Source organism: Sarcophilus harrisii, chromosome 1 (assembly GCF_902635505.1).
Source record: "Sarcophilus harrisii chromosome 1, mSarHar1.11, whole genome shotgun sequence".
NCBI classification, from domain to species: domain Eukaryota; kingdom Metazoa; phylum Chordata; class Mammalia; order Dasyuromorphia; family Dasyuridae; genus Sarcophilus; species Sarcophilus harrisii.
In genome coordinates this window covers 643,040,011-643,059,857 of record NC_045426.1, presented here as the reverse complement: position 1 = coordinate 643,059,857, position 19,847 = coordinate 643,040,011, and the positions used below count along the sequence as shown (strand labels likewise).

Here is a 19,847-nt window from a genome sequence, read left to right as displayed (position 1 = left end):
CCTAGACAAAAATAGTAAAGAGAAGTTCAAGAAATGGGTCACAGTCATAATATAGAGACATAGTAGTAATAGGAAATTTCAGTTAAACGTCTCTGAAATGATTCCAAGATCTATATATCCAGCCCCAATCTCACCTGTACTCTAAGTCCATATCTTCTCTTTTTTAGAAATTTCTGTTTTGATCTCCTTTTTGCATCACAAACTAAATATGTCCAATTACATGAATTTACCAATTCACTAACTAAGTTTCTAAAGGATGATGTAAAGAAAGGTAAAAGTATTCACTTGCTCAGAAAGTTTCCTCTTATTTGTGGGATCGAATACAAATTCCTCAGTTTGACAATTATAACACTTTGCAATATAGTTCTAACCTATGTTTCTAGGTCTCGTATGTATTCTTCTCAAGTCAAATCAGACCATCGTTTTTGCTTTTCCTCAAGTCAAGGCAACAAGCATTTTCAGTATTTACAGAGGTTACCAGGTGACTTAATAGATAGAGCACTGGGCCTGGACGACCCAAGTTCAAATCCAGTCTTAGACACTTAATTGGCTGGATGACCTGGGCAAGTCACTTAACCTCTCTTTGCCTCAGTTTCCTCAGCTGTAAAATGGGGGAAATTAGAGCGTCTCCCTCGCAGTGTTACTGTGAGGATCAAATGAGATATTTGTCAAGTTAGCACAGTCCCTAGCATATAGTACGCACTTATTCCTTCCTCTTCCCTCACCTATTCTTTATCTCCTATCTTTGTACAGACTATCCTCCATGCTTAGGATAAACTCCTTTCTCTCCTGCTTCTTGATGATCTCAGCTACTAGTGGCTCCCCTTATTTTTAATAACCTCCACGTTTTCTTAGTTGACCTTATGATTTCATTACCATAGGGAGCTCCAGGTGAAGAACTCACTTGATCAGAGTAAATCTTTACAACCTTGTCCTCTTAGAAAATTACCCAAGACAGTAAAAAGTGAAGGTCACATATCATTATACATTTGAGCCAGGACTTGAATCCAGGTCTTTTTGCCTTAAGGCCAGGTTTTCTGCACTATACTTATTATGTACATGCTTTCTTTCTCAGTGGAATGGAAGTCTCCTAAGGGTAAGCACTGTTTGATTTTTGCCTTTATGTCTTCACTACTTGCCTGACATACAAAAGGTAGTTAATGAATATTTATAATTAATTGATAGGTAATGGAGAATGAATATAAGAATGTGAAATGATTCTGTTACAGGGGGGAGAAGGCAATGATGAAGTTAAGGGTGACAGCAAGAGCTTTTTCAGCTCTGTTAGAGAACGAGAATAGGAAGGGGTAGAACTTCTCCTTTATATAAATAGGGTGATGACGGTAATGAGTGAAAGGAGGATGTTGGAAGGGATGCTTTCTTATTTTACTTAATGATCCTCCAACTGACAGAACTAATAGGACATTATCCTCCAGTTAAGAAGGAAGCTAATAAATGGACATCTAGCTTCATTTAATGAACTAAAGTCCCCTAATTTAAATAAATTTCATCCTTGGGTACCAGAAAAACTGACAGATGATACTGAATCTTCTTTAAAAGATCATAAAGAACAGAACAAAACTAGTACTTTAGGACTACCATAAAGGAAAAGACTTGATTAGAATCAAGCTTTCTTTTGTCACTTATATTCATTGCTCTTATTTTTACCCCACTGGGATTGATCGGGACCACAAACAACAAGCAGAAATTGTAGAGAGAGAGAAAAGAGAGAAAAAGTGGAAAAGCAAGAGTAGAGGAAAGAGAGAATGAGAAAGAGGGAAAGAGAAAAATAGAGGGAAGGAGGGAAGTAGAAGAAGGGGAGAAAAAAGAAAGAGAACATTATGGCTTAGTATAGAGAAATAAAAAAATGCTCTCCCAAAGTGAACTTGGAGTTCCCCAATTCTCATTCAGGATTTTCAAGCGAAGGTTAAATGAACACCTGTCAGGAATATTGTAAAGAAGATTCCTTTTTAAGTATGTATTGAACTTGATACCTTCTGGGGTCCCTTCCAACTCTGAGATTTTAAGATTTTGGGACCCTGCCCTGTGGAAGAATCTGAATTCATCACGGTCCCTGAGAGAGCCAGGACAGCCTGCTGCTCTCTTTCCTTAAGGTGTGGAGCTGGCAGGGAGGCCTCCTTGCTAGGTGTGAGGAGTGCCCCAGTCAGGGGGAGCTTAAAGCCCAGCCTACTTCTCCCACCTCAAGGTAACAGTGTGGCAACCTACAGTCTGGCCTTCTGTGCTCCCCTTTCCCTGCCTGAAATCTTTTCTTCCTAGGGAAGCCCAGGACTGTGTGAGCTGAAAGTTGCCTGGTGGGGAAAGCCTGGGGATGATGAAGCTGGGGGCTGCAGGAAAACCAGCCCGGAGTTGGGGAGGACTGAGAGTCAGGACATCCCTCGGGGGGTGAGGCAGGAAGACCTGAGCAGGGCCCCAGATCTCCATCTGCCCTCCTGCCTGGTGGAGGTGTTCACGGGCCTGGCCTCTGTTTCTGCAGAGCCATGGCCAAGCACTCGGGTCCCAAGCTTCCACTGATTGTGAAGACGCTCATCCCCGTGCTCAGCAGCGTCTACGAGATCCAGAGGATCACCACCACTGCCTACTTTGCCGAGGTGAGGATGTGGCCGCCCTCCTGCCTGCACGCACTGGTTCTGGCCCTTCCACAGCCTCCGGCCTCCAGGGGGACACGGGGTCTGGGGCTGAGGCATGGTGGGGCTCCAGCTCCTTTCGGGCTTGACCTGGAAGCCTGCATGCATGCTTACATTTCCTGTTACTCAGGAGATCTTTGAGAAAACCGTGGCGAATAGTGACTGATTTTGGATTTGTATTCCCAGTACCCAGTGCAATATCCGGCAAGTAGTAGGCCCTTAATGAATACTTGATTGGTTCATGGTAAAATGAAAAAAGAAAATGTTGTCCCCCTTGCTGAAAAGACAGAGTGGTAGGTTTTTCTTCTTTTTAACTTAGAATATCTGGAAATTTTATAGGTGTAGTGTTTTTGGTTTGTATTAATCATCTCATACAAATTTGAATAGAAAAGTCTCCTTAGCTTTGTTGTTCCTCATGGCTATCCTGAGCTGGGGCAGCCACCACAAATACAATGGGAATGACCCGGCCTCTTCCTTACATTCCTGGAACCTGAGAGTTGGTCCTTTCAGCCTCATGCAGCTGGCTGAACGTAAAGGTCAGGTTCTCCCGCTCATTGTCCCTGTTCCTCCCAGGGAGAGTTAAGATGTGCTCACAATGACAGAACCAGGGACCCAGGGATGGAGCAAGGTAAAGAGAGAGGGCTTTTATCGTGCCAGTCAAAGCACTTTCCTCCTTTCTTTGGCATGTGCTGGGAATGTGCCAGAACCTGGAAGCTAGGCCCTAGCCCTAGAAATAGCATTGCCTTGGACAGACCAGGTTTATGTGTCAGGGCTCATACTCTAGAACAACTTCCAGCTCTGAAGTTTTGTGATTCTGAGGCTTAAATATTATTGGTGACTTCCATTCCTCCCTAAGCCTTTATTTTGGAGGAGGATTTCTGTCAGTCCATCTCCTAGCTCACTACACTAGCCAGCCCTCCTCTTCCCCTGCCCTGACATACCACCTTCAAGAATGGAGCGACTCAAAACCTCTTCCCTCTGCTCTGCTCACAGAAGGGATGGGGACTGGCAGTGCCCACCTTGGATCCGTGAGCAGATTCTTAGCACTCTAGATCAGGGCCAGCTATACATCAGAAGCTCTCCCTCTCTTCTTATAAACCACCTTTTAAATTTCTCCATGGCTGTAGTTGCTGCTCCTGCTCAGCCCCAGCCCTGTTTTTGTTTAGTGTTTGGCGAAGGCAGAAGGGAGAAAGGGAGGGGATTGGGGAAGGCCTGCCATTGGCAGGGACCCAGAATCCAGCTCTGGCTGAGAGTGAGGGTGGCTGGCTCTCACTGCCTCCTTGAAGGTTTTAAAATAGCCCTTTGGCTTTTACCAGAATGATTGGGGGAAGGAAGCCGCTTCCTGCCTCTTTCCCTCTGAATGGCTGATGAGGTGAGAATGTGAGTGATTTTTTTCAATTATGGTCCCTTCTCCATTGCAGTGGAGAGGCTGGATAGTGATGGGGGTTTGGGGGTTGTGTCTGACTCTGAGGCCCTAGGGTTCATCACCTCAGGGCTCCTGTCGCCTGGATCCCATCATCCCTTAGGATCCTGGGAGACTCCAGACGCATGAGGCTTCTTTACAGATGCATGAGGGGTCTTATGGTCATGTTACCCTCTTCTTTCTTGTCCTTCCCAGCTGGGGCCCTGCAAGGAACTTAACGAGTGTAATTTGTGTTGTTGATGGGGAAGGGTATTGTTATCTGGAGATACATATAGGCAGTAGTGGGGGGAGGAGGAGGGGGAGACAAGGTAAGATAGGTTGAGGAGTCAGAGTCAGACTTGGAAAAGTGCACAGTGGAGTAAAAGAGACAGCCATGGTCCGGGGTGTGCTATTTGGAAGCGGCTCAAGCCCAGGGGAAGACTGAGGCTGGGACTGTCCAATGTAGGCCATATTCAGGGCTATCTCATTGCCTTGGACGGCTGAGGGAATTCCCACTGTTCTCTGGCTTCCTTAGAGAGTCATTAAAGCAGTCTTTCATTTGACTTTTCCTATGAACCTAGCCGTGGGCTCAGTCACAGCAGTGCTATTTAGGGGTAGAAAGGAGTAGACCTTATCCTTTCTGTCAGAAAGCTTCCAGTATGGTTGGAACATCTTTGTTGGATCCATCTTTGATGGATAGGATTTGGATAAGTGGAAGAAGAGCAGGGAGGGCATTCAAAACTAATCCCGAAAGGAGCTAACCAAGAAGCTGATAAAGCAGAGCATCCTCTGGGTTTGGGCATCACTGGTGTTGTTAGCACGTGGCACAGTGAAAGAGTACTGGCTCCCCAGTTGCCTACCAGAAGACATCCTACAGGGAGTCTGCTTGCTCTCTGACCCAGGCTTCTTAGACGCAAAAAAGCTCCATATGGCAGAAACCATCCTGAGCTTGCCTATCTGTCCTTCCCAGGGCTAAGGAATGATTGCTCGGGAAACAGACATACTGGATTTAGGGGTGAGAGAGCAGGATCTGCCCAGCTGTTCAGGATCATCACCATTCTGTGGAGATAGGGACTTTAATCCTAGGGAGTTATAAGTATTGAGCTGTACTGGTTCTCACAGAAAAGATTGTATAAAGACTCATCATTGACCTTGTGGTAAAAATTCTGATAAGGAAGGAAAGGGGAATGTGGATACCCAGGAAACCAGAAAGTGTGGCTAAAGTTTATTTAGACACCTTGCTCAAGACAAAACGGAGATCTTAAAGATATGATCTCTTGTCTTTGGTAGCAAAATGATTCAAAAGTGGTGGATTTAGGAAGTGACCAGCTAGCTAGCTAAGAAGTTGTATCTGAAAGTAGCCTTTGTGTTTCTTAACTACAGCTTAGAAATAAAGCAATGATGGATTGTTAGCTGGTGAAAGAATAAAATTGCAAGAAATGATAAAAACAAATTTCATATTACAAATACTATTTTTGTAAAAAGTAGTACAAATCTATGTGCTTTGTAACAAAAAGGGATAGGGAGGAGAAAATGGCCTGTATATATAATTGCCAAGCCTGGCAGTAGGACAAATGCAATATAAGAAGAAAAGACTAGTAATTCACAAGAGATCAAAAATAAAGATCCAGCAATTAAAAAAAAAAAAAAGATAGCTATCAACAAAATTACAAATCATAGAAAGTAAGAAATAGTTAGAGATACTGAGTCAAGAAGGCAAATTTGACCTCCCAGACATCACTGAGACTTAGTGGGGGGTGGCGGGGCAGAATTCATGTGTAGTGGCCCTAGAAAGGGTATACCTTAATCAAAAGGAATAGGATACATATTGGATTACTTGCTGTCTAGGGGAGGGAGAAGGGAGAAAAATATGAACACAGGCTTTTGCAAGGATGAATGTTGAAAACTAGGTTTGCATGTATTTTGAAAAATAAAATTTTTTTTAAAATTGCAAACATTTAAAAAAAAAAAAGGAACAAGATAGATCCTTAGGGTTTTTTGCTAGTCCTCTTTCTACCAACTTGAGGAAACCTACATTATATTCCTTTTAGCTACTGAATGTCTGCTTGTTTTCTGGGGATTAATTATATTTTGTTATACATATAACAAAATATATTATTTGTTTTTTTTCTTTCATTTTCAACCACACTTTTCCTTTGCATTTTAGGATTAATTGCTGCTGCAATATTTATCATTAAAGTACATTATTTAAGAGATACAATTTTTTTGCATGTTTCCTTGAAGAAATATCCATTCTTTTTAAATTTTTTTTAAAAATTCAAATAACCTGTATTTTAAGTTAATTTTTCCTACTACCTTCCTAATATGCTTATAAGAAAAATTTTTAATCCCTCAATACATATCTACATTTTCACATTAGTCATGTCTGAAAATATACATCTCTTTTTGCATTTTAACTTCATCATGTCTATTAGGAGGTAAGCTGTACATTTCATATTCTTTTGGACTCAACAATTTATCATTGGTGTCTTTCTAAAAGTCTTTTAGAGTTGTTTTTCTCTAGGATATTGTTTTCATTGTATAAATTGTTCTCTTATTTCTATTATAGAGGTCCTTCCCACTTTCCTTTAAAACTGACCATTTCATAATTTCTTTTGGCACAGTAATATTCCATTACGTTCACATAGCAGTTTCTTTAACCATTGCTTACAGGATACCTCCTTAGTTTCCAATTTTTAGTTGTCCCAAAAATACTTTTATCCATATCTGTCTTTTTCCTTTTTATTTGATTTCTTCAAGGTTATAAGCATTAACTGCATTAAAGGGAATGAACAGTTACTAGTAATTTTCTGAGCATAATCCAAATTGCTTTCCCAAACGGCTAGACGTAGCTCTACCAACAACTATATTTGTGTACTTGTTTTCCTACAGCCCCACCAGCATATGTCATTTTCCCCTTTTGACATCTTTGTCAGTCTGAGAGATGTGAGGTGGGACCTCAAAGCCTTTCTTGAATTATTAATGATTTAGCATATGTTTCCATGTGGTTATTAATAGCCTGAATTTCTTTCTTTGAAAACTGTCTGTCCCTGTCCTTTGGCCATTTATTTATCTAATCTTAAAAATTTAGATCAGTTCCTTATAGATCTGGAAATGAGAAAGTTACCTATTTCTTTTCAATTTTTTTATTATATTAGTTTGTGCAAAAAATTTTATAATATCAAAATTGTTCATTTTACTCTGTGAGCCTATCATTTGTTTAGATAAAATTTTTATATCTAGGTCATACATCTACATGAAACTTATCTCAATAATGGTACGAGATGTTGATCTATATCTAATATTTGCTAGATTGCTATCCAGTTTTCTCAGCAAGTTCTGATCAAATAGTGAGTCCTTCCCCCAATAACTGGGATCTTAAGGTTTATCATACACAGTGCTAGTGTGTTTATTCACTTTTGTAATATTGTAGACTTAATTTGTTCTGTTCATAGACTTATTCTTAAATCAATACCAGATTGTTTTATTGATTAAGGATTTGTAATATAGAATGAGGTCTAACACCGTCACACCCCTTTACTTCTTACTTTTTAATTTTTTTTCATAATTATGCTTGAGATTCTTGATCTTTTATTCCTCCAGGTGAATTTTTTTCCCTAGCTTTTATAAAATACTCTTGTGAGTTTGATTGGTAAGGAACTGAATAATTTATATAGTTATTATTATATTGTTTCTGCTTACCATGAACAGTTTATGATTTTCCACTTATTTTCTTGACTTTATTTCTACAGAGTATTTTATAATTTTATGTAGTTTCCAGGTACATATTGGTAGATACGATTCCAAATATCTGTAGGCATTCTGAATGGAATTTCTTAGCTTTCACTGATTATATGCAGGAATGCCGATATTTCTGTTGATTTATATTATATTTTATATTTATATTATTTATATTACAACAAGGAAGAAGTTATTCATTTTTTCATTTAATTTTTAGTTTACTCTCTAGGGTTCTGAGTATACCTATCACTTACTCTTCAAAAATAAGTAATTGTATTTTCTCTTTGCTTATGCTTATTCTTACTAATTTTTTTCTTATATTATTGCTATAGCAAAGTAGTGTTCTATATATGCTATAGCTTTGTGCTAAGTGCTGTAGCCGTTAGGTAGTAGTAATAATCATGGCCATCCTTGTTTACACCTGGCCTTATTGGAAAGGTTTCTAATTTTTTTCCAGTCTATGTAATATTTGTTCTTGGATTTAGATAAATTCTATTTACTACATTAAGGAAAGGTTCATTTATTCACTTAAAGAAAGGAGATGGTAGTAAAAGGGACAGATTTGTTTTTTAATTGCTTATTTACTTAAAAATAAACAATTAAAAAAAGAAATAGTCATTGTTTGCATATGGCAGTTAAAAGGACTTCTCCAGGTGAGTTTAACCTGAGCCTTCTTGGTGCCTTTTCTGCTTTCAACATAAATGACCAAACAGTAAATCTAGTCGACATTTCCCGCTTAGGAGACAACATGAGTTCAAGAACTCAGTAAAGCCTGAATCCATTAGTCAATGCTGCTCTATGATGACTCTATGGGAGTGGTATTCTAAGGCTATTTATTATCTGCTCTCCAGAGTCTTCTCCCTCTATCTTCAGGAATCTTGGGATAATCACTGTCCAGTCTGTGTACTAAATTTAAGGAACATGGATTTTAAATAATAGATAATATCTAATGGCCTGACTTTCTAAAAAAGAAGTCAGCTGATGAGAAAAAGGAAACTTTCTTTTAAAAATCAATTATTTGGGGCAGCTAAGTGGTACAGTGGATTAGAACGCTGGCCCTGGCGTCAGGAGGACCCAAGTTCAAATCCAGCTTCAGACACCTACTAGCTGTGTGAACCTGAACAAGTCATTTAACTCCAGTTGTTTAAAAAAAGCCAATCAGTGGTTATTAAACACTTATTATGTGCAAGGAAGGCACTATGCTAAGCCTGTGGTTGTAAAAGAAGTGGGGGAGTGAGGGAATATTTTATCCATGTTTTCTGCTTTTATTATTGGTTCTTTGGAACCAAAATTAGCCATTGTAATTAATCTGCTTTGTAATATAGTTATGATTTAAATTGTTATAGTTATTCTATTTTATTCTCAACTCTGCTTTCTTCAGTTTGTATTAGTCCATTAACATGTCCCCATGTTTCCCTGAATTTTTATTATTTTTTGGCATAGTAACATTCCACTACATTGGTAAGCCGAATTTATTGAGTGCCCTCTATACTATGCATTGTGCTAAAATGCAGGTGATATAAAGAAAGGCCCATGAAACCCAGACCCTGCTCTCAAGTGGCTCATGGTGGAGCAGAATTGCAGACATGAGATGTATTCAGGGAAAATGGGGGATCATCCCAGAGGGAAGATACTAAGGGGAAAGAGAAGTAGGGGACAGTTCTTTCATAGATGGGACTAAAGCTAAGGCTTGAGGAAAGCCCAGGGAACCCAGAAAAGGGCATGAGGAGAAAAGCGTTCCAGGCCAGGGTACCCCTGAGAGTTGAGAGGCGCCATGTTGTATCAAAAGCACAAGAGGATCGGAGTCATTGGAGGGAAACCTAGTGCGGGGAGAGAGGCAAGTGTAAGAAGGCTGGGAAGGCAGAGTGAGCTTAGACAGCAGCAGGTTTTCCACTTGTCCCTGGTGTTTGTGGAAGACGGGGCGAGACCCACACTCGGTGAGATCAGCTGGGATCGGAGTGGTTTGAGGGACCAAAGCCTGTCCCGGAGCGGTTGGCAGTGTCAGAGAGGAGGACGCATTCAGGAGACCTCCCAAGGGTAAAGTCAAAGGACTCGACTTTGGACTGAATGGGGGGGGGGGGGGGTGTGGAGAACGCTAGCTTGGTTCTGAGCCAGGTTCCTGGGCCTCTGGGGGGCGTTCCCACCCAGGAGGAGGGGGAAGGTGGCGACTTCTGTGTTGGACATGTCGAGAAAAGCTGTCTGAAGGGTAGTTGTAGGTGCAAGACTGGAGACAAGTTGGGAGTCCTCTGGGAGAGAGCCTAGCCCCCAGCCCCATCCCCAGGCTGGCAGAGAGGAGTGTTGAGCTGCCTAGAAAACTTAGGAAAAGAGCGCTGGCACAAGTGGCGGAGAGGTCAGCAAGCCATGGCCATCAAATGGGGCTGTGGAGAGATCCTCCTAACTTGGGTTGGAGCGGGAAGTCTGAAGCCAGGCCCAAAGCATCAGGAAGAGGAGTGAGAGGAGGGGGAGGCCCAAGCGGTCTGGGAGATGTTAGCCCCGGTGGGGAAGGGGGGGGATGGCCCTCAGGCTCAGGAGAGTCTTGGTTTGTGAGAGTGGGTCTGAGAAGGAAGGAGACAAAGGCAGGAGGTTGGAAGGAAGGGAGATAGGAAGTAGCTTAAGGAAGTTGTGGAAGGCCCGGGCAGCTAGGGGGGTGCGTTGGATGGAGCGCCTGCTAGGGATTGGGAAGAGCTGAGGTCGTGGCTGGCCCCAGATGCTTCCTAGCTGTGTGCTTCTAAGCAAATCACTCCAACCTGCCTGCCTCAGTTTCCTCCCCTGTAAAATGAACTGGAGAAGGAAATGGCAAACCACTGCAGTAGCTTTGCCAAGAAAAGCCCAAAAAGGGGTCACCAAGAGTGAAGCGGGATTGAGACGACTCAAGAAGGATTACCTTGTCCTGCTGGAGGCCTAGTTGAGGTTATGTAAGCCACTGGTCATGGGCCCAGTAAGCAGGCCGAGGATTTCTTCTGGCTTTGTTCTCCGAGGAGTGTGTACACTGGAAGGTGCAAGGCAGAGGGAGACCTGGGACAGAGTCTAACTGCCCCATTCCAGTACCCACAGCCTGCTGAGAAGCATGGCTTATTTTTGTCTTGGTCTTCCTCCAGTCAGTCAGAATTAATCACACAATTTGGTGATAATAAAGCATGACACTGTGGTGTTCTCTCTTCTTTTGTATAATATGATGGTTCTCTGTGTGAGCAGGTTTCTCGGGGAGGTTTTCTGGAGGCAGCCTTAGTTTCAGTTAAAAGTAATAATCACTCCAAATACAGCCAGCTGATAAAATCCAAACGTTTATTTCTTATCTCTTTCCTTGGGCCCAAGAGCTCTTGTTGCTAATCTTTTGCCTTTGCCAGCTTCAGCTTCTCTTCTTCCAAAGGTCTCCAGCCAGCACCAAGGTGAAAGTTGGAATGAATAGTGATGAATGAGAGCGGGCTTCTGGCTCTCAATCTCCCAGAGTGCCTCTGTGTCTGTCCCAGAGTGCCCTTTGGCCCTGGGAGCTTCTTGCTTATATGCGCTCTCTAAAGGTGTGAACACAAGCATTGTTTCTATCAGTTCCACTTAGTACCTTGTTTCAAGTTCTGGCCCATAACATCTCCTTGTAAGATCAGATCAATCATAGTGAACCATGCTAAATTAGATAATTATTGTCTCTATTAATTCTAATGACTTAACAGCTTGTAAGGATTCTAACATGACACTAAAAGTAGAAGGAAAGTATTTTTTAAAAGCAGCCAACACACCATTACCTGCTTCCCCAAACTACATCCTATAACTCAGTCAGATATCGGGATTAGAGCTCACAGCAGTCAGACTGAATGGGCAGACTCTAGGTCCAGGAAGCAGAAAGGAGGATCTCCAGGCTGCATTCTCAGACTTCGATGGCATGGTGCCAGACCAGACAGGAGTGCTGTGTGAGGGGTATGAAGCTAGCAGAGAAATCAGAGCGGCTTTATTTAGAGTTCTTCTGTCTTCTCCATCAAGAATGATCTTTGTCCAGGCAGTGTCAGGACAAAAATGGCTCGCAAGAAGTTGACCAACAGGATAAAGAGTAAGAATATCTCTCTGCCCTTGATGACTTTCAGTCACTTCCTACAGATACACTACATCCTTGAGTACCAAAGAACTAGCTGCCTGGTGTGCTTAGAGACAGGGAACACACAGAAGAAGAAGCAGTGATTCCAATGGCTTCTTCAAGAACAGCCCAAGCTAGACTAATCTCTTTTTTTTTGACAATGGTACTAAGCTGTAGTGCTCTTCTTTTCACTAATATAATGTTTGTTCTCTGGGAGCAGATTTCTCAGGGGCTTCTGGAGGCAGCCTTAGTTTCAGTTCCGATCAATAATCACCTCAAATGCAGCCAGCTGTTAAAAGTTCAGTCCTTTATTGCCTCTTCCAAAATAGCCTGGTTAGCTTTCCTTGGTTCCGAGAGCTCTTGTTGCCAGCTTCAGCCTCCAGCTCTCTCTGAATCCTGGCTCTCAATCTCCCAACTGACTCCTGCTTTCTCCTTCTCTCTAAGTCTCCAGTGCTTGTACTTTTATATGCTCTTTTAGATTTGTGAACGCAAAGGTTGACTCCTTCTCCAAAAGAGTGGGATTATGGGAACTGTGACTTGTGAATCTCCTCCATTGAACTTGTGAATCTCATATTGAATCCTGACTTACGAATCTTGACCACTAATGTGTGAACTCTTAAAGGTGTGAAAGGTGTGAACTCTGAACTAGAGAACTGCTAGGCCCGATGCTAAAATCATACAACTGACTTATCACTTTGTAAGAATCCTAACACTAAGCTAGTAGGTCCTGGGTAAATGCTAAATGTATGATAATGGTTTACTTCGATTTTAGCAAAGTTTTTTTTTTTTTTTTTAGATTTAAAGCAGGGATTTTTTTCATGATCCCTTTGGCAGTAGAGTGAAGCCTATGAACTCTTTCTCAGAATAATATTTTTAAGTATACAAAATAATATGCATAAGATTACTTAAGTTATGCAAAGGAGACAAAAGGTATTGAAATAAAGTTATCAAATATATGTGTGTATAGTATAAATACGATACACATATACACACATACATATATATATATACATTAATATACACGTTACATGCACAAATGCATAAAGTCTATGCCCCCTGATCATTCAGCCTTTTGTGGTTTTTGCTCTGGGTGAGAGCCGTCTGAAAATGGAACGTTTTGTTTCAGGCGGTATTGAGTTCTCTATCAGTTGGAAGTGTTCAGAGATGGGATAGGAATTGACCTCTCAGGTCCCTTTCAAAGTTGGTTTCATGGTTTTTTGATTCTGATTTGTTTTTCAGCTGCTCAGCAGCAATGTGGTGAATGATCTAATCCTGCTCGAGTCCCTGTTGGACAACATAATGGGCAGGCAGAAGGATGTGTGCATAAACGTACGCAGGCTGGTACTTCGTGGGCTGGCCAACATCGCATCAGGATCCCCGGATAAGGTGAGGAGCTCTGTGGACTAGGAAGTTCTTGAGGGCTGAATCCTGAGGCACATCACACACCCAGATCACGGGGGGTGACAGAAGGCCAGACATGCTCCAGAAGTAGGTAAAGGGGGCAGAGCTGGCCCCGAGGGTCTCCGTTGTTAAGTTTCGGCTCCCCTTCCATTCCCGAGTCTCTCCTGGGCTGTGCTAGTGTTGAGTTGGGTCTGAGGGGACAGTGAGACGTATGGGGAGAGATAGGGGCCAGCATCAAAAAGAGAGGGACAAGGTAGAGGACGTGGGGGCGAGTGCCTTAGGTATGAGAGCCGAGAGTCAGACTGGAGAGTCTGAGGCCCCTGAGCTGGGGCCTGTGTCTAGCCTTGGGCACTTCCCAGCTGTGGGACCCATTTACTTCAGTCTCCTCACCCGAGAAATGGAGATCATTCAGCACCTTCTTCTTGGGCTGCTTGTCAGGACCAAGTCAGGTCTGGGGGAAGTCCTTGGCCCGTCGTGCCCGCGCCACTCTTCCGGGCCCTGCCGAGTTCTCCCTTCTGTCAGAGACTTAAAAGCTTGGGCAGAGGTGGTAGGCTCACCGAGGGTGCACGGGTGGTGAGGGGGCAGCGCGGTTAGGCCGTGAGTGACAGACACAGAAGCAGGCAGACATGGTGGGGGGTGGGGGGGAGTGCTCAGCTGCTAGAATCAAGCTCTGTCCTGCTCATTGCTTCAGTCTGCGCCAGAAGGGATGGGGGGGGGGGGGGGGGGGGGGGGGGGGTCCTGATCCCTTCCTTACAAATGGTCAGCCTGAGGCCCAGAGAAAGGGGACGACTGCCCAAGAACACAGCAGGACTGAGTGAAGTGGCAGTGAGAGCTCTGAAGGAAGGAGGAGTGGGCCCGGGCCTGAGGGCCGAGTGTGCACCCCAAGCCCCGCCGCCTTGTCGCCCCTGCCTCCCACAGGTGCGCAAGCACGGCCCCCAGCTCCTCACAGCCATGATCAATGGGCTGGACGACAAGGACGACCCCCACAACCTGGTGGCCCTGGAGGCCATGCTGGGCCTCTCTCGCCTGCTGGATTTGGCCGAGGAGTGGGACGTGCGCTCCATCCTGCTGCACATCACCATCCGCATCCGGCCTTTCTTTGACAACGTAACCCGGGGGAAGAGGAAGTGGGAGGGGGGGGCTGCTGGTGGGATGGCGGTGGGTGAGACTCCTTTCCAAGGGCAGGCTGTGGGCAGCGCTGGCTGAGGGGAGTCCCAGGGGACTGAGAGCCAGTTCAGCCTGAGCCACCCAGGCCCTAATCAGAGGCCTCCCCGGCCCTCAGGGAGGCCCGGGTACACCCACCCACCCTGGGGGGGGGGGGGGGAACTGCACACAGTGTGGTGGGCCTGGCTCGTGCAGCTGCCCCCCACATTGGATGGGAGGCAATGGCCTCAAGGCCTGGCGTTTGGTGACCGACTCCTCACTTCCCAAGGAGCGGGATGAGTTCCGGAGCTCATCCATCAACCTCTTTGGACATCTGAACAAGTTTTGCCACGGGAACTGCGAGGATGTCTTCTTTGAGCAGATCATCAACGGGCTGGTGAGCCTGTTACTGCATCTGCAGGACCCCAAGCCCCCCGTTGTCAGTGTGAGTAACTGGGCAAGGGCTGGGGGGCCGGACGGGCCTGTTAGGGAGGGAGTGGTGCCAGCCGCCCCGGAGGTGAGGGGAGCGCGGGGACCCCTCTGACCCGGCGTGTTCCGCTTGCAGGCCTGTAAGTTTGCCCTGCGCATGTGTGGCCCTAATATGGAATGTGAAGAGCTAGCAGCCATGTTTGAGAAGCAGCTGCATGATGGGCGTGGGCTGCACTTTGGGGAGTTCATGAATGACACCAGCAAATACCTGGTGAGGCCTGGGCTGGTGGGTGAGGTCTGGGGTACTCTCAGCCTCTGGCAGTAGAAGTTGGGGTGTGGAGGTGTCCTTGGTGGCGGGTTAAGGTTGGCAGAGGACCCGGGCCGGAATGGGTCTGGGAAGGGGAGACGCCGGCCCGGCCCGGGATGAGCCCCGCTCGGTGCCGCTCCAGATGCAGAACTTCCCCGATACGCTGGGCCGCCTGATCAGCACCAACTTGTTCTACTTCAAGAGCTGCTGGGAGGACATCCGGGCGGCTGCGCCCATGTTCATCGGTGAGCAGGTTCCTTCCTCACTTCTCAGCCTTTGGGAACGTGGGGCTTCAGGGCCTTCCGGGGTGCACAGAGCACTTAAAGCCCCAACTCAGAAGTGATGGGGAACTATGGAATATTGCTGCTAGTTAGAAAGCTGTTCATGTGTTAATTTTACAAAAGTATTCTTCTCCATTCTTTTTCACAAAGAACATGTGTATAAAAAAGGAGAGGGTAAAGCAAAAGATGCCAGAATTTTTTTAATAGAAAATACTTTGACAGAATTTACCTTCACCGTGACTTAGGGCTGGTCTGTGTCTGCCTTTTTATTCTTCCTGGTCTTTGAATATCCTTGTTTCCCTGAGCCTGCAATTCCTCCTCTCTTTTCTTCTTTTCCTATCAGGTTTCTTAGTACTCCAGGCAGATAAAGTAGCTTGTGAACAAGTGGATCTGAACCAGCTTATCTCAGGTAAGAGAATAAGAGCTAAAGGAGCCCCAGCTGCTCAGGTCTTTTGGGGGTGGGCTGGCGCGCAGCGGACTCACACATGCGCTCAATCCACACACTAGTAAACTATGGAGGAAGGTGGAGAGAAGGGACTGGCACTGTACACAGACACACACAATCCTGAATCTCGGAGGGGCTCACGGGGGCATCGGAAAAATCCTCCAGCACTTCTTCCTGTCTCCTCAGCTCTGAATCCCCTCTCCTCATTTCAGTCCTGGGGAGATGTGAGCCTCTCCAACCAGGGGGACTGCATTTCTCCCAGAGAACTGGTAGGGGATTGCCATTGCAGCCTGGGCCCCTTTGCCTGTGTGGAGGTGGCTGGTGCATAATCCATGGGGAAGGAGTTACTGACACCATGGGTCTCAGAAAGGGGGCTGGGGTGGGTTAAGTGATTTTCCTGGATTTCAAGGATTTTTTCCCTGTCACTGGTGACCTCATCGTCTCTAGTAATTCACGGAAACTTCTGAGCTGTTCCAAAGGAGCTTAAAAAACACTAAAAAAGGAAAAACTATCTTTCCGTTGGCTCCTGGGGCTCTTGCAGAAAAGGGGCCTGTCTGTTAAAGAGTACTTACTTAGTCCCCTTGGGGGGAGAGGGGGAAGGGGAAGGGGAGGAGAGTGTGTGTGTGTGTGTGTGTGTGCGCGCGCGCGCACGCCACCCTGTGCACACACTTGAAAAAGCAAGTAATCACTGGAGTTAGCAGTTTGGGCTTGGACAGCCTTAGCTTCCTGTATTGAGTGGATTAGCCAAGCAGGGCCAGGCTCCCCCCTCCTGCCTGGGTCCCGCGCCCCCCGGGAGCCAGCAGCTGGAAGAAGCGGCTCGAGGCCGAGGACGGCAGAGCAGGAAGCCAGCGGCACATAAATCAGGGCTTGGCAGGCCGGCGAGCAAGGGAGGGGATGTGGGAGGGAGGCCGGCAGTCAGTCGTCGGGCAGTGAGCTGAGCAGCCATCAAGGGGATTTGCAGGGACCTAGGAGCCTCGATTTCACAGTGTAAACAAGCTACTGGAAAAATACTCAGGAACTAGGGAGGGAGGGAAAAGCGTTACCTGCCCTTTTAGAATCCACCGTGCTCCCTGTCCCCTCTCTGACCTAATGGGTCTGCTCATCTGGGGTCCTCCCAGGGGGCGAGGCATTCTTAATGCATGTCACAGCCCCACATGACCCTGGGGTTCTTCCCAATCCAAACTCGCCTCTTCCTGTTAATCAGCTCTCCAGTTACTGCTGAAGGACCCAGCACCGACAGTGAGGATCAAAGCTGCAGAGACTCTGGGCCGTCTGGTCAAGTTCGCCTGAGCTGTGCGCAAGCCACTGGATCGGTCTTTCTATGAGCAAAATGGACCAGATTTCTCAGAAAGAACCCTCACTGCCCAGACACCCAGCTGTGGAACAGCTGGACCCTGCGATTCCTCATATTCCCTCACCCCCACCAGTCCCATTGCTCCTACTCCTGGAGGTCACGAGGTTCACAACCTGAGTATATATCCTATAGCCACAGCTCCAAACCAGGTCTGGGCAGGGGCTTTACAGACGGGACCAATCCCATCCTCTTCATCTCCAGCTGAGACTCAATCCAGGCCGGACCCAAAGGAGCGAGAGGAGAGGTTGTACTGTACATAGGACAGAGCATACTGTACTTATTTTTCAATAAAAGCTGTTTGCTCTTCCTTGGCGAGTAATGTGTTTTTTCCCCAACCCCAACTGCCTGTCCAGACACTTCAGGACTCATGGTAAAAGACATTCACTCCCTGAAGGAACAAGTGATGACTAGCTCGGCAGACAAGATGGAGGCACTGGGAACTCGTATGAAATTACATTTACTTAAAGGAACAACGTTGACAGACGACGGAGGCGACAAACAAACATTTAGGATGAATACGAGAAGTGGCGGCCCCGTAAGAATAACATCAGAGAGCACTGAAGGGTCTTGGCTCTTTAAGACCAATTATGTGAACAATAAGGGAGAAAGAGAAAGCTGAATTGCTTTGGACTGGTAAAAACTTAATAAAGACAGTTGACAGAGCAAAGCTACAAATTGAGAACCGAATTATTACCCATGTTCACAAAGGTAGAATTAAAACCCCAGGTCCTTCGATTCCAAATCCACAACTCTCTTTCACCTAGTTAGTTAGCTGCTGGTGTCTCATCAAATAAATACACCTCCCAGTTCTTTTCATGGCCATGGTTGTGGTTTATCCAGGCCAAGAGAACCGAATTTGAGCAAATCTTAGCCATCTCATCATTCACAACCATGAGCAGGTAAGGTGGATCCCTTAATGAATGTCCTTGCTTTTGGGTCCTGTTATTTCGGCATTGCTAAATCCAACCGATTCTCTACCATGTCATTTGTCTCATCTGAACAACAAATATGATTGATAGATTTTCTTTCAAAAGTCAGTCTGTAAGTTCAACTGTGCTTTAAAACATTCCCCTGGTTGGGCAGTTAGGTGGTGCAGCGGACAGAGCATCAGCCCTGAAGTCAGGAGGACCCGAGTTCAAATCTGCTCTTCCTAGCTGTATGACCCTGAGCAAGTCACTTAACCCCGATTGCCTCAGGGGGAAAAAAAAAATTCCCCTGATCTCCTAATCTAGTCAGTGTCCAAAGGGCAAAAGGAAGTTATGGCATGCTACATCCCAAGACATCACAAAATTAATTTTTATATTTTTAGAATTTTCTCAGTACTTCAAATTCATCAGCCTGAAGTTTAACAATTCCATCCTTTTCTCTTTTGGGGAACTTGGATTGTCTCCCATTCCCATTCTGATTTTCTTTCAGCACTTGTAGGATTTCAGATTTACAAGGAATCTGAAGATGAGCTCAAGTTCAACTTCCCATTCCCTTGTCTTCAGAGATCTTACATTCTATTAGGTATATAGATACAGGAGAAGCAAAATGAATAAAAGGTAGTTTTGGAAAGTCGCTCAGGTTCAGAGAGCTTGGGGCCAGGGGAAAAATATCAGTAAAGGTTTTAATGGAGACAGACAGGGGCATGTAGTCTTGAAAAGAAATCGGGAATTCTGATTCACAGAGCTAAGAACTGAGCATGTGACCACAGCCATGGGGAAGGGGCCACAGGGACAGAAGTCCACCACCACCACTCCAGGCCAGCTGTCCCACTGCAGTCCTGTGAATCCGGCCTGTCTTCTCTTGCACAGAACTTCTCCAGGGCCTAGAATTCACTAATCTCGACTGAGAAGTGCTGGACTCCAGGCTGTTGGTGGCCCCCATGGGAAGGCTTCCCTGAGAACTCAGTGCCGTCCTCCTCTTGGAATAAACCGTGCTCGTGTCGGTCTGATGTGCTGCCAACGCACAAGTCCAAGCACTGCACAGTGTCAGATCCTTGGGGAAAAAGAACTGCTTTCTGTCTATACCCCCAGCAACTGGCACAGTATCTGTCTTATGGGACAAAAGTCAGAGCCATTGGTAGAGCCTGAGAGAAAGAGAACCGAAGTAGGGGGAAGCTTCCTAATGATTAAAATCAGAATGGAAAACACTTTGTTTCCCCTCCTTCACTTCAAGTTTTCAAGAGGAAGCTGGATGACCATTTGCTGGAAATGTTAACAAATATTGAAGATACTAGAGAGGTTTGGATTTGGGAGTAAGAAGGGTCTGTGTTCAAATTATGTCTCAGATATTTCCTAGTGACTACACAAGTCTTTGCCTGCCTGCCTCTTCATCTGTGAAACTGGGGTAACATCTACTTCACATGGCTTTGAGGAACATATAAAATAACGTATATGTTGAGTGCTTTGTGTATAAAATAACATTTTGTGTGTATATACCCACACATACCCACACACTCACATGGATCTATATATATAAAAAACGTACTATCTAAATGGCTTGATATTAGTATCCTCCTGAGGACCTTCGTAGTACTAAAATGTTGGAGAAAGGATTCCTATATTGGCTAAATGGCTCAATTAAATCAATGGTTCTTAATTTGGGGTTGACAAACCCCTAAGGGATGAGTGAATAGGTTTAATCTCTCT

The 19,847-nt window shown here is 45.1% G+C and overlaps 1 protein-coding gene across 7 annotated transcripts in view; it reads left to right on the top strand.

Annotated features, from left to right (window-relative positions):
* MROH1 (maestro heat like repeat family member 1) overlaps window positions 1-17,521 on the top strand; it is a 181,575-nt gene extending 164,054 nt beyond the window's left edge. For 5 of the 7 annotated variants that reach the window (XM_031947384.1, XM_031947381.1, XM_031947383.1 and 2 more), the window contains 8 exons: window positions 2,495-2,609; window positions 13,094-13,240; window positions 14,174-14,362; window positions 14,688-14,843; window positions 14,964-15,098; window positions 15,277-15,379; window positions 15,759-15,824; window positions 17,065-17,521. In XM_031947384.1, coding sequence (XP_031803244.1) covers window positions 2,495-2,609; window positions 13,094-13,240; window positions 14,174-14,362; window positions 14,688-14,843; window positions 14,964-15,098; window positions 15,277-15,379; window positions 15,759-15,824; window positions 17,065-17,150 — 997 coding nt within the window. In that variant the 3' untranslated portion in view covers window positions 17,151-17,521. Of the gene's footprint in view, window positions 1-2,494; window positions 2,610-13,093; window positions 13,241-14,173; window positions 14,363-14,687; window positions 14,844-14,963; window positions 15,099-15,276; window positions 15,380-15,758; window positions 15,825-17,064 lie in introns of those variants that run through there. The other 2 variants (XM_031947386.1, XM_031947387.1) reach the window with 2 other exon arrangements.
* The last annotated feature ends 2,326 nt before the right edge of the window (window positions 17,522-19,847 follow it).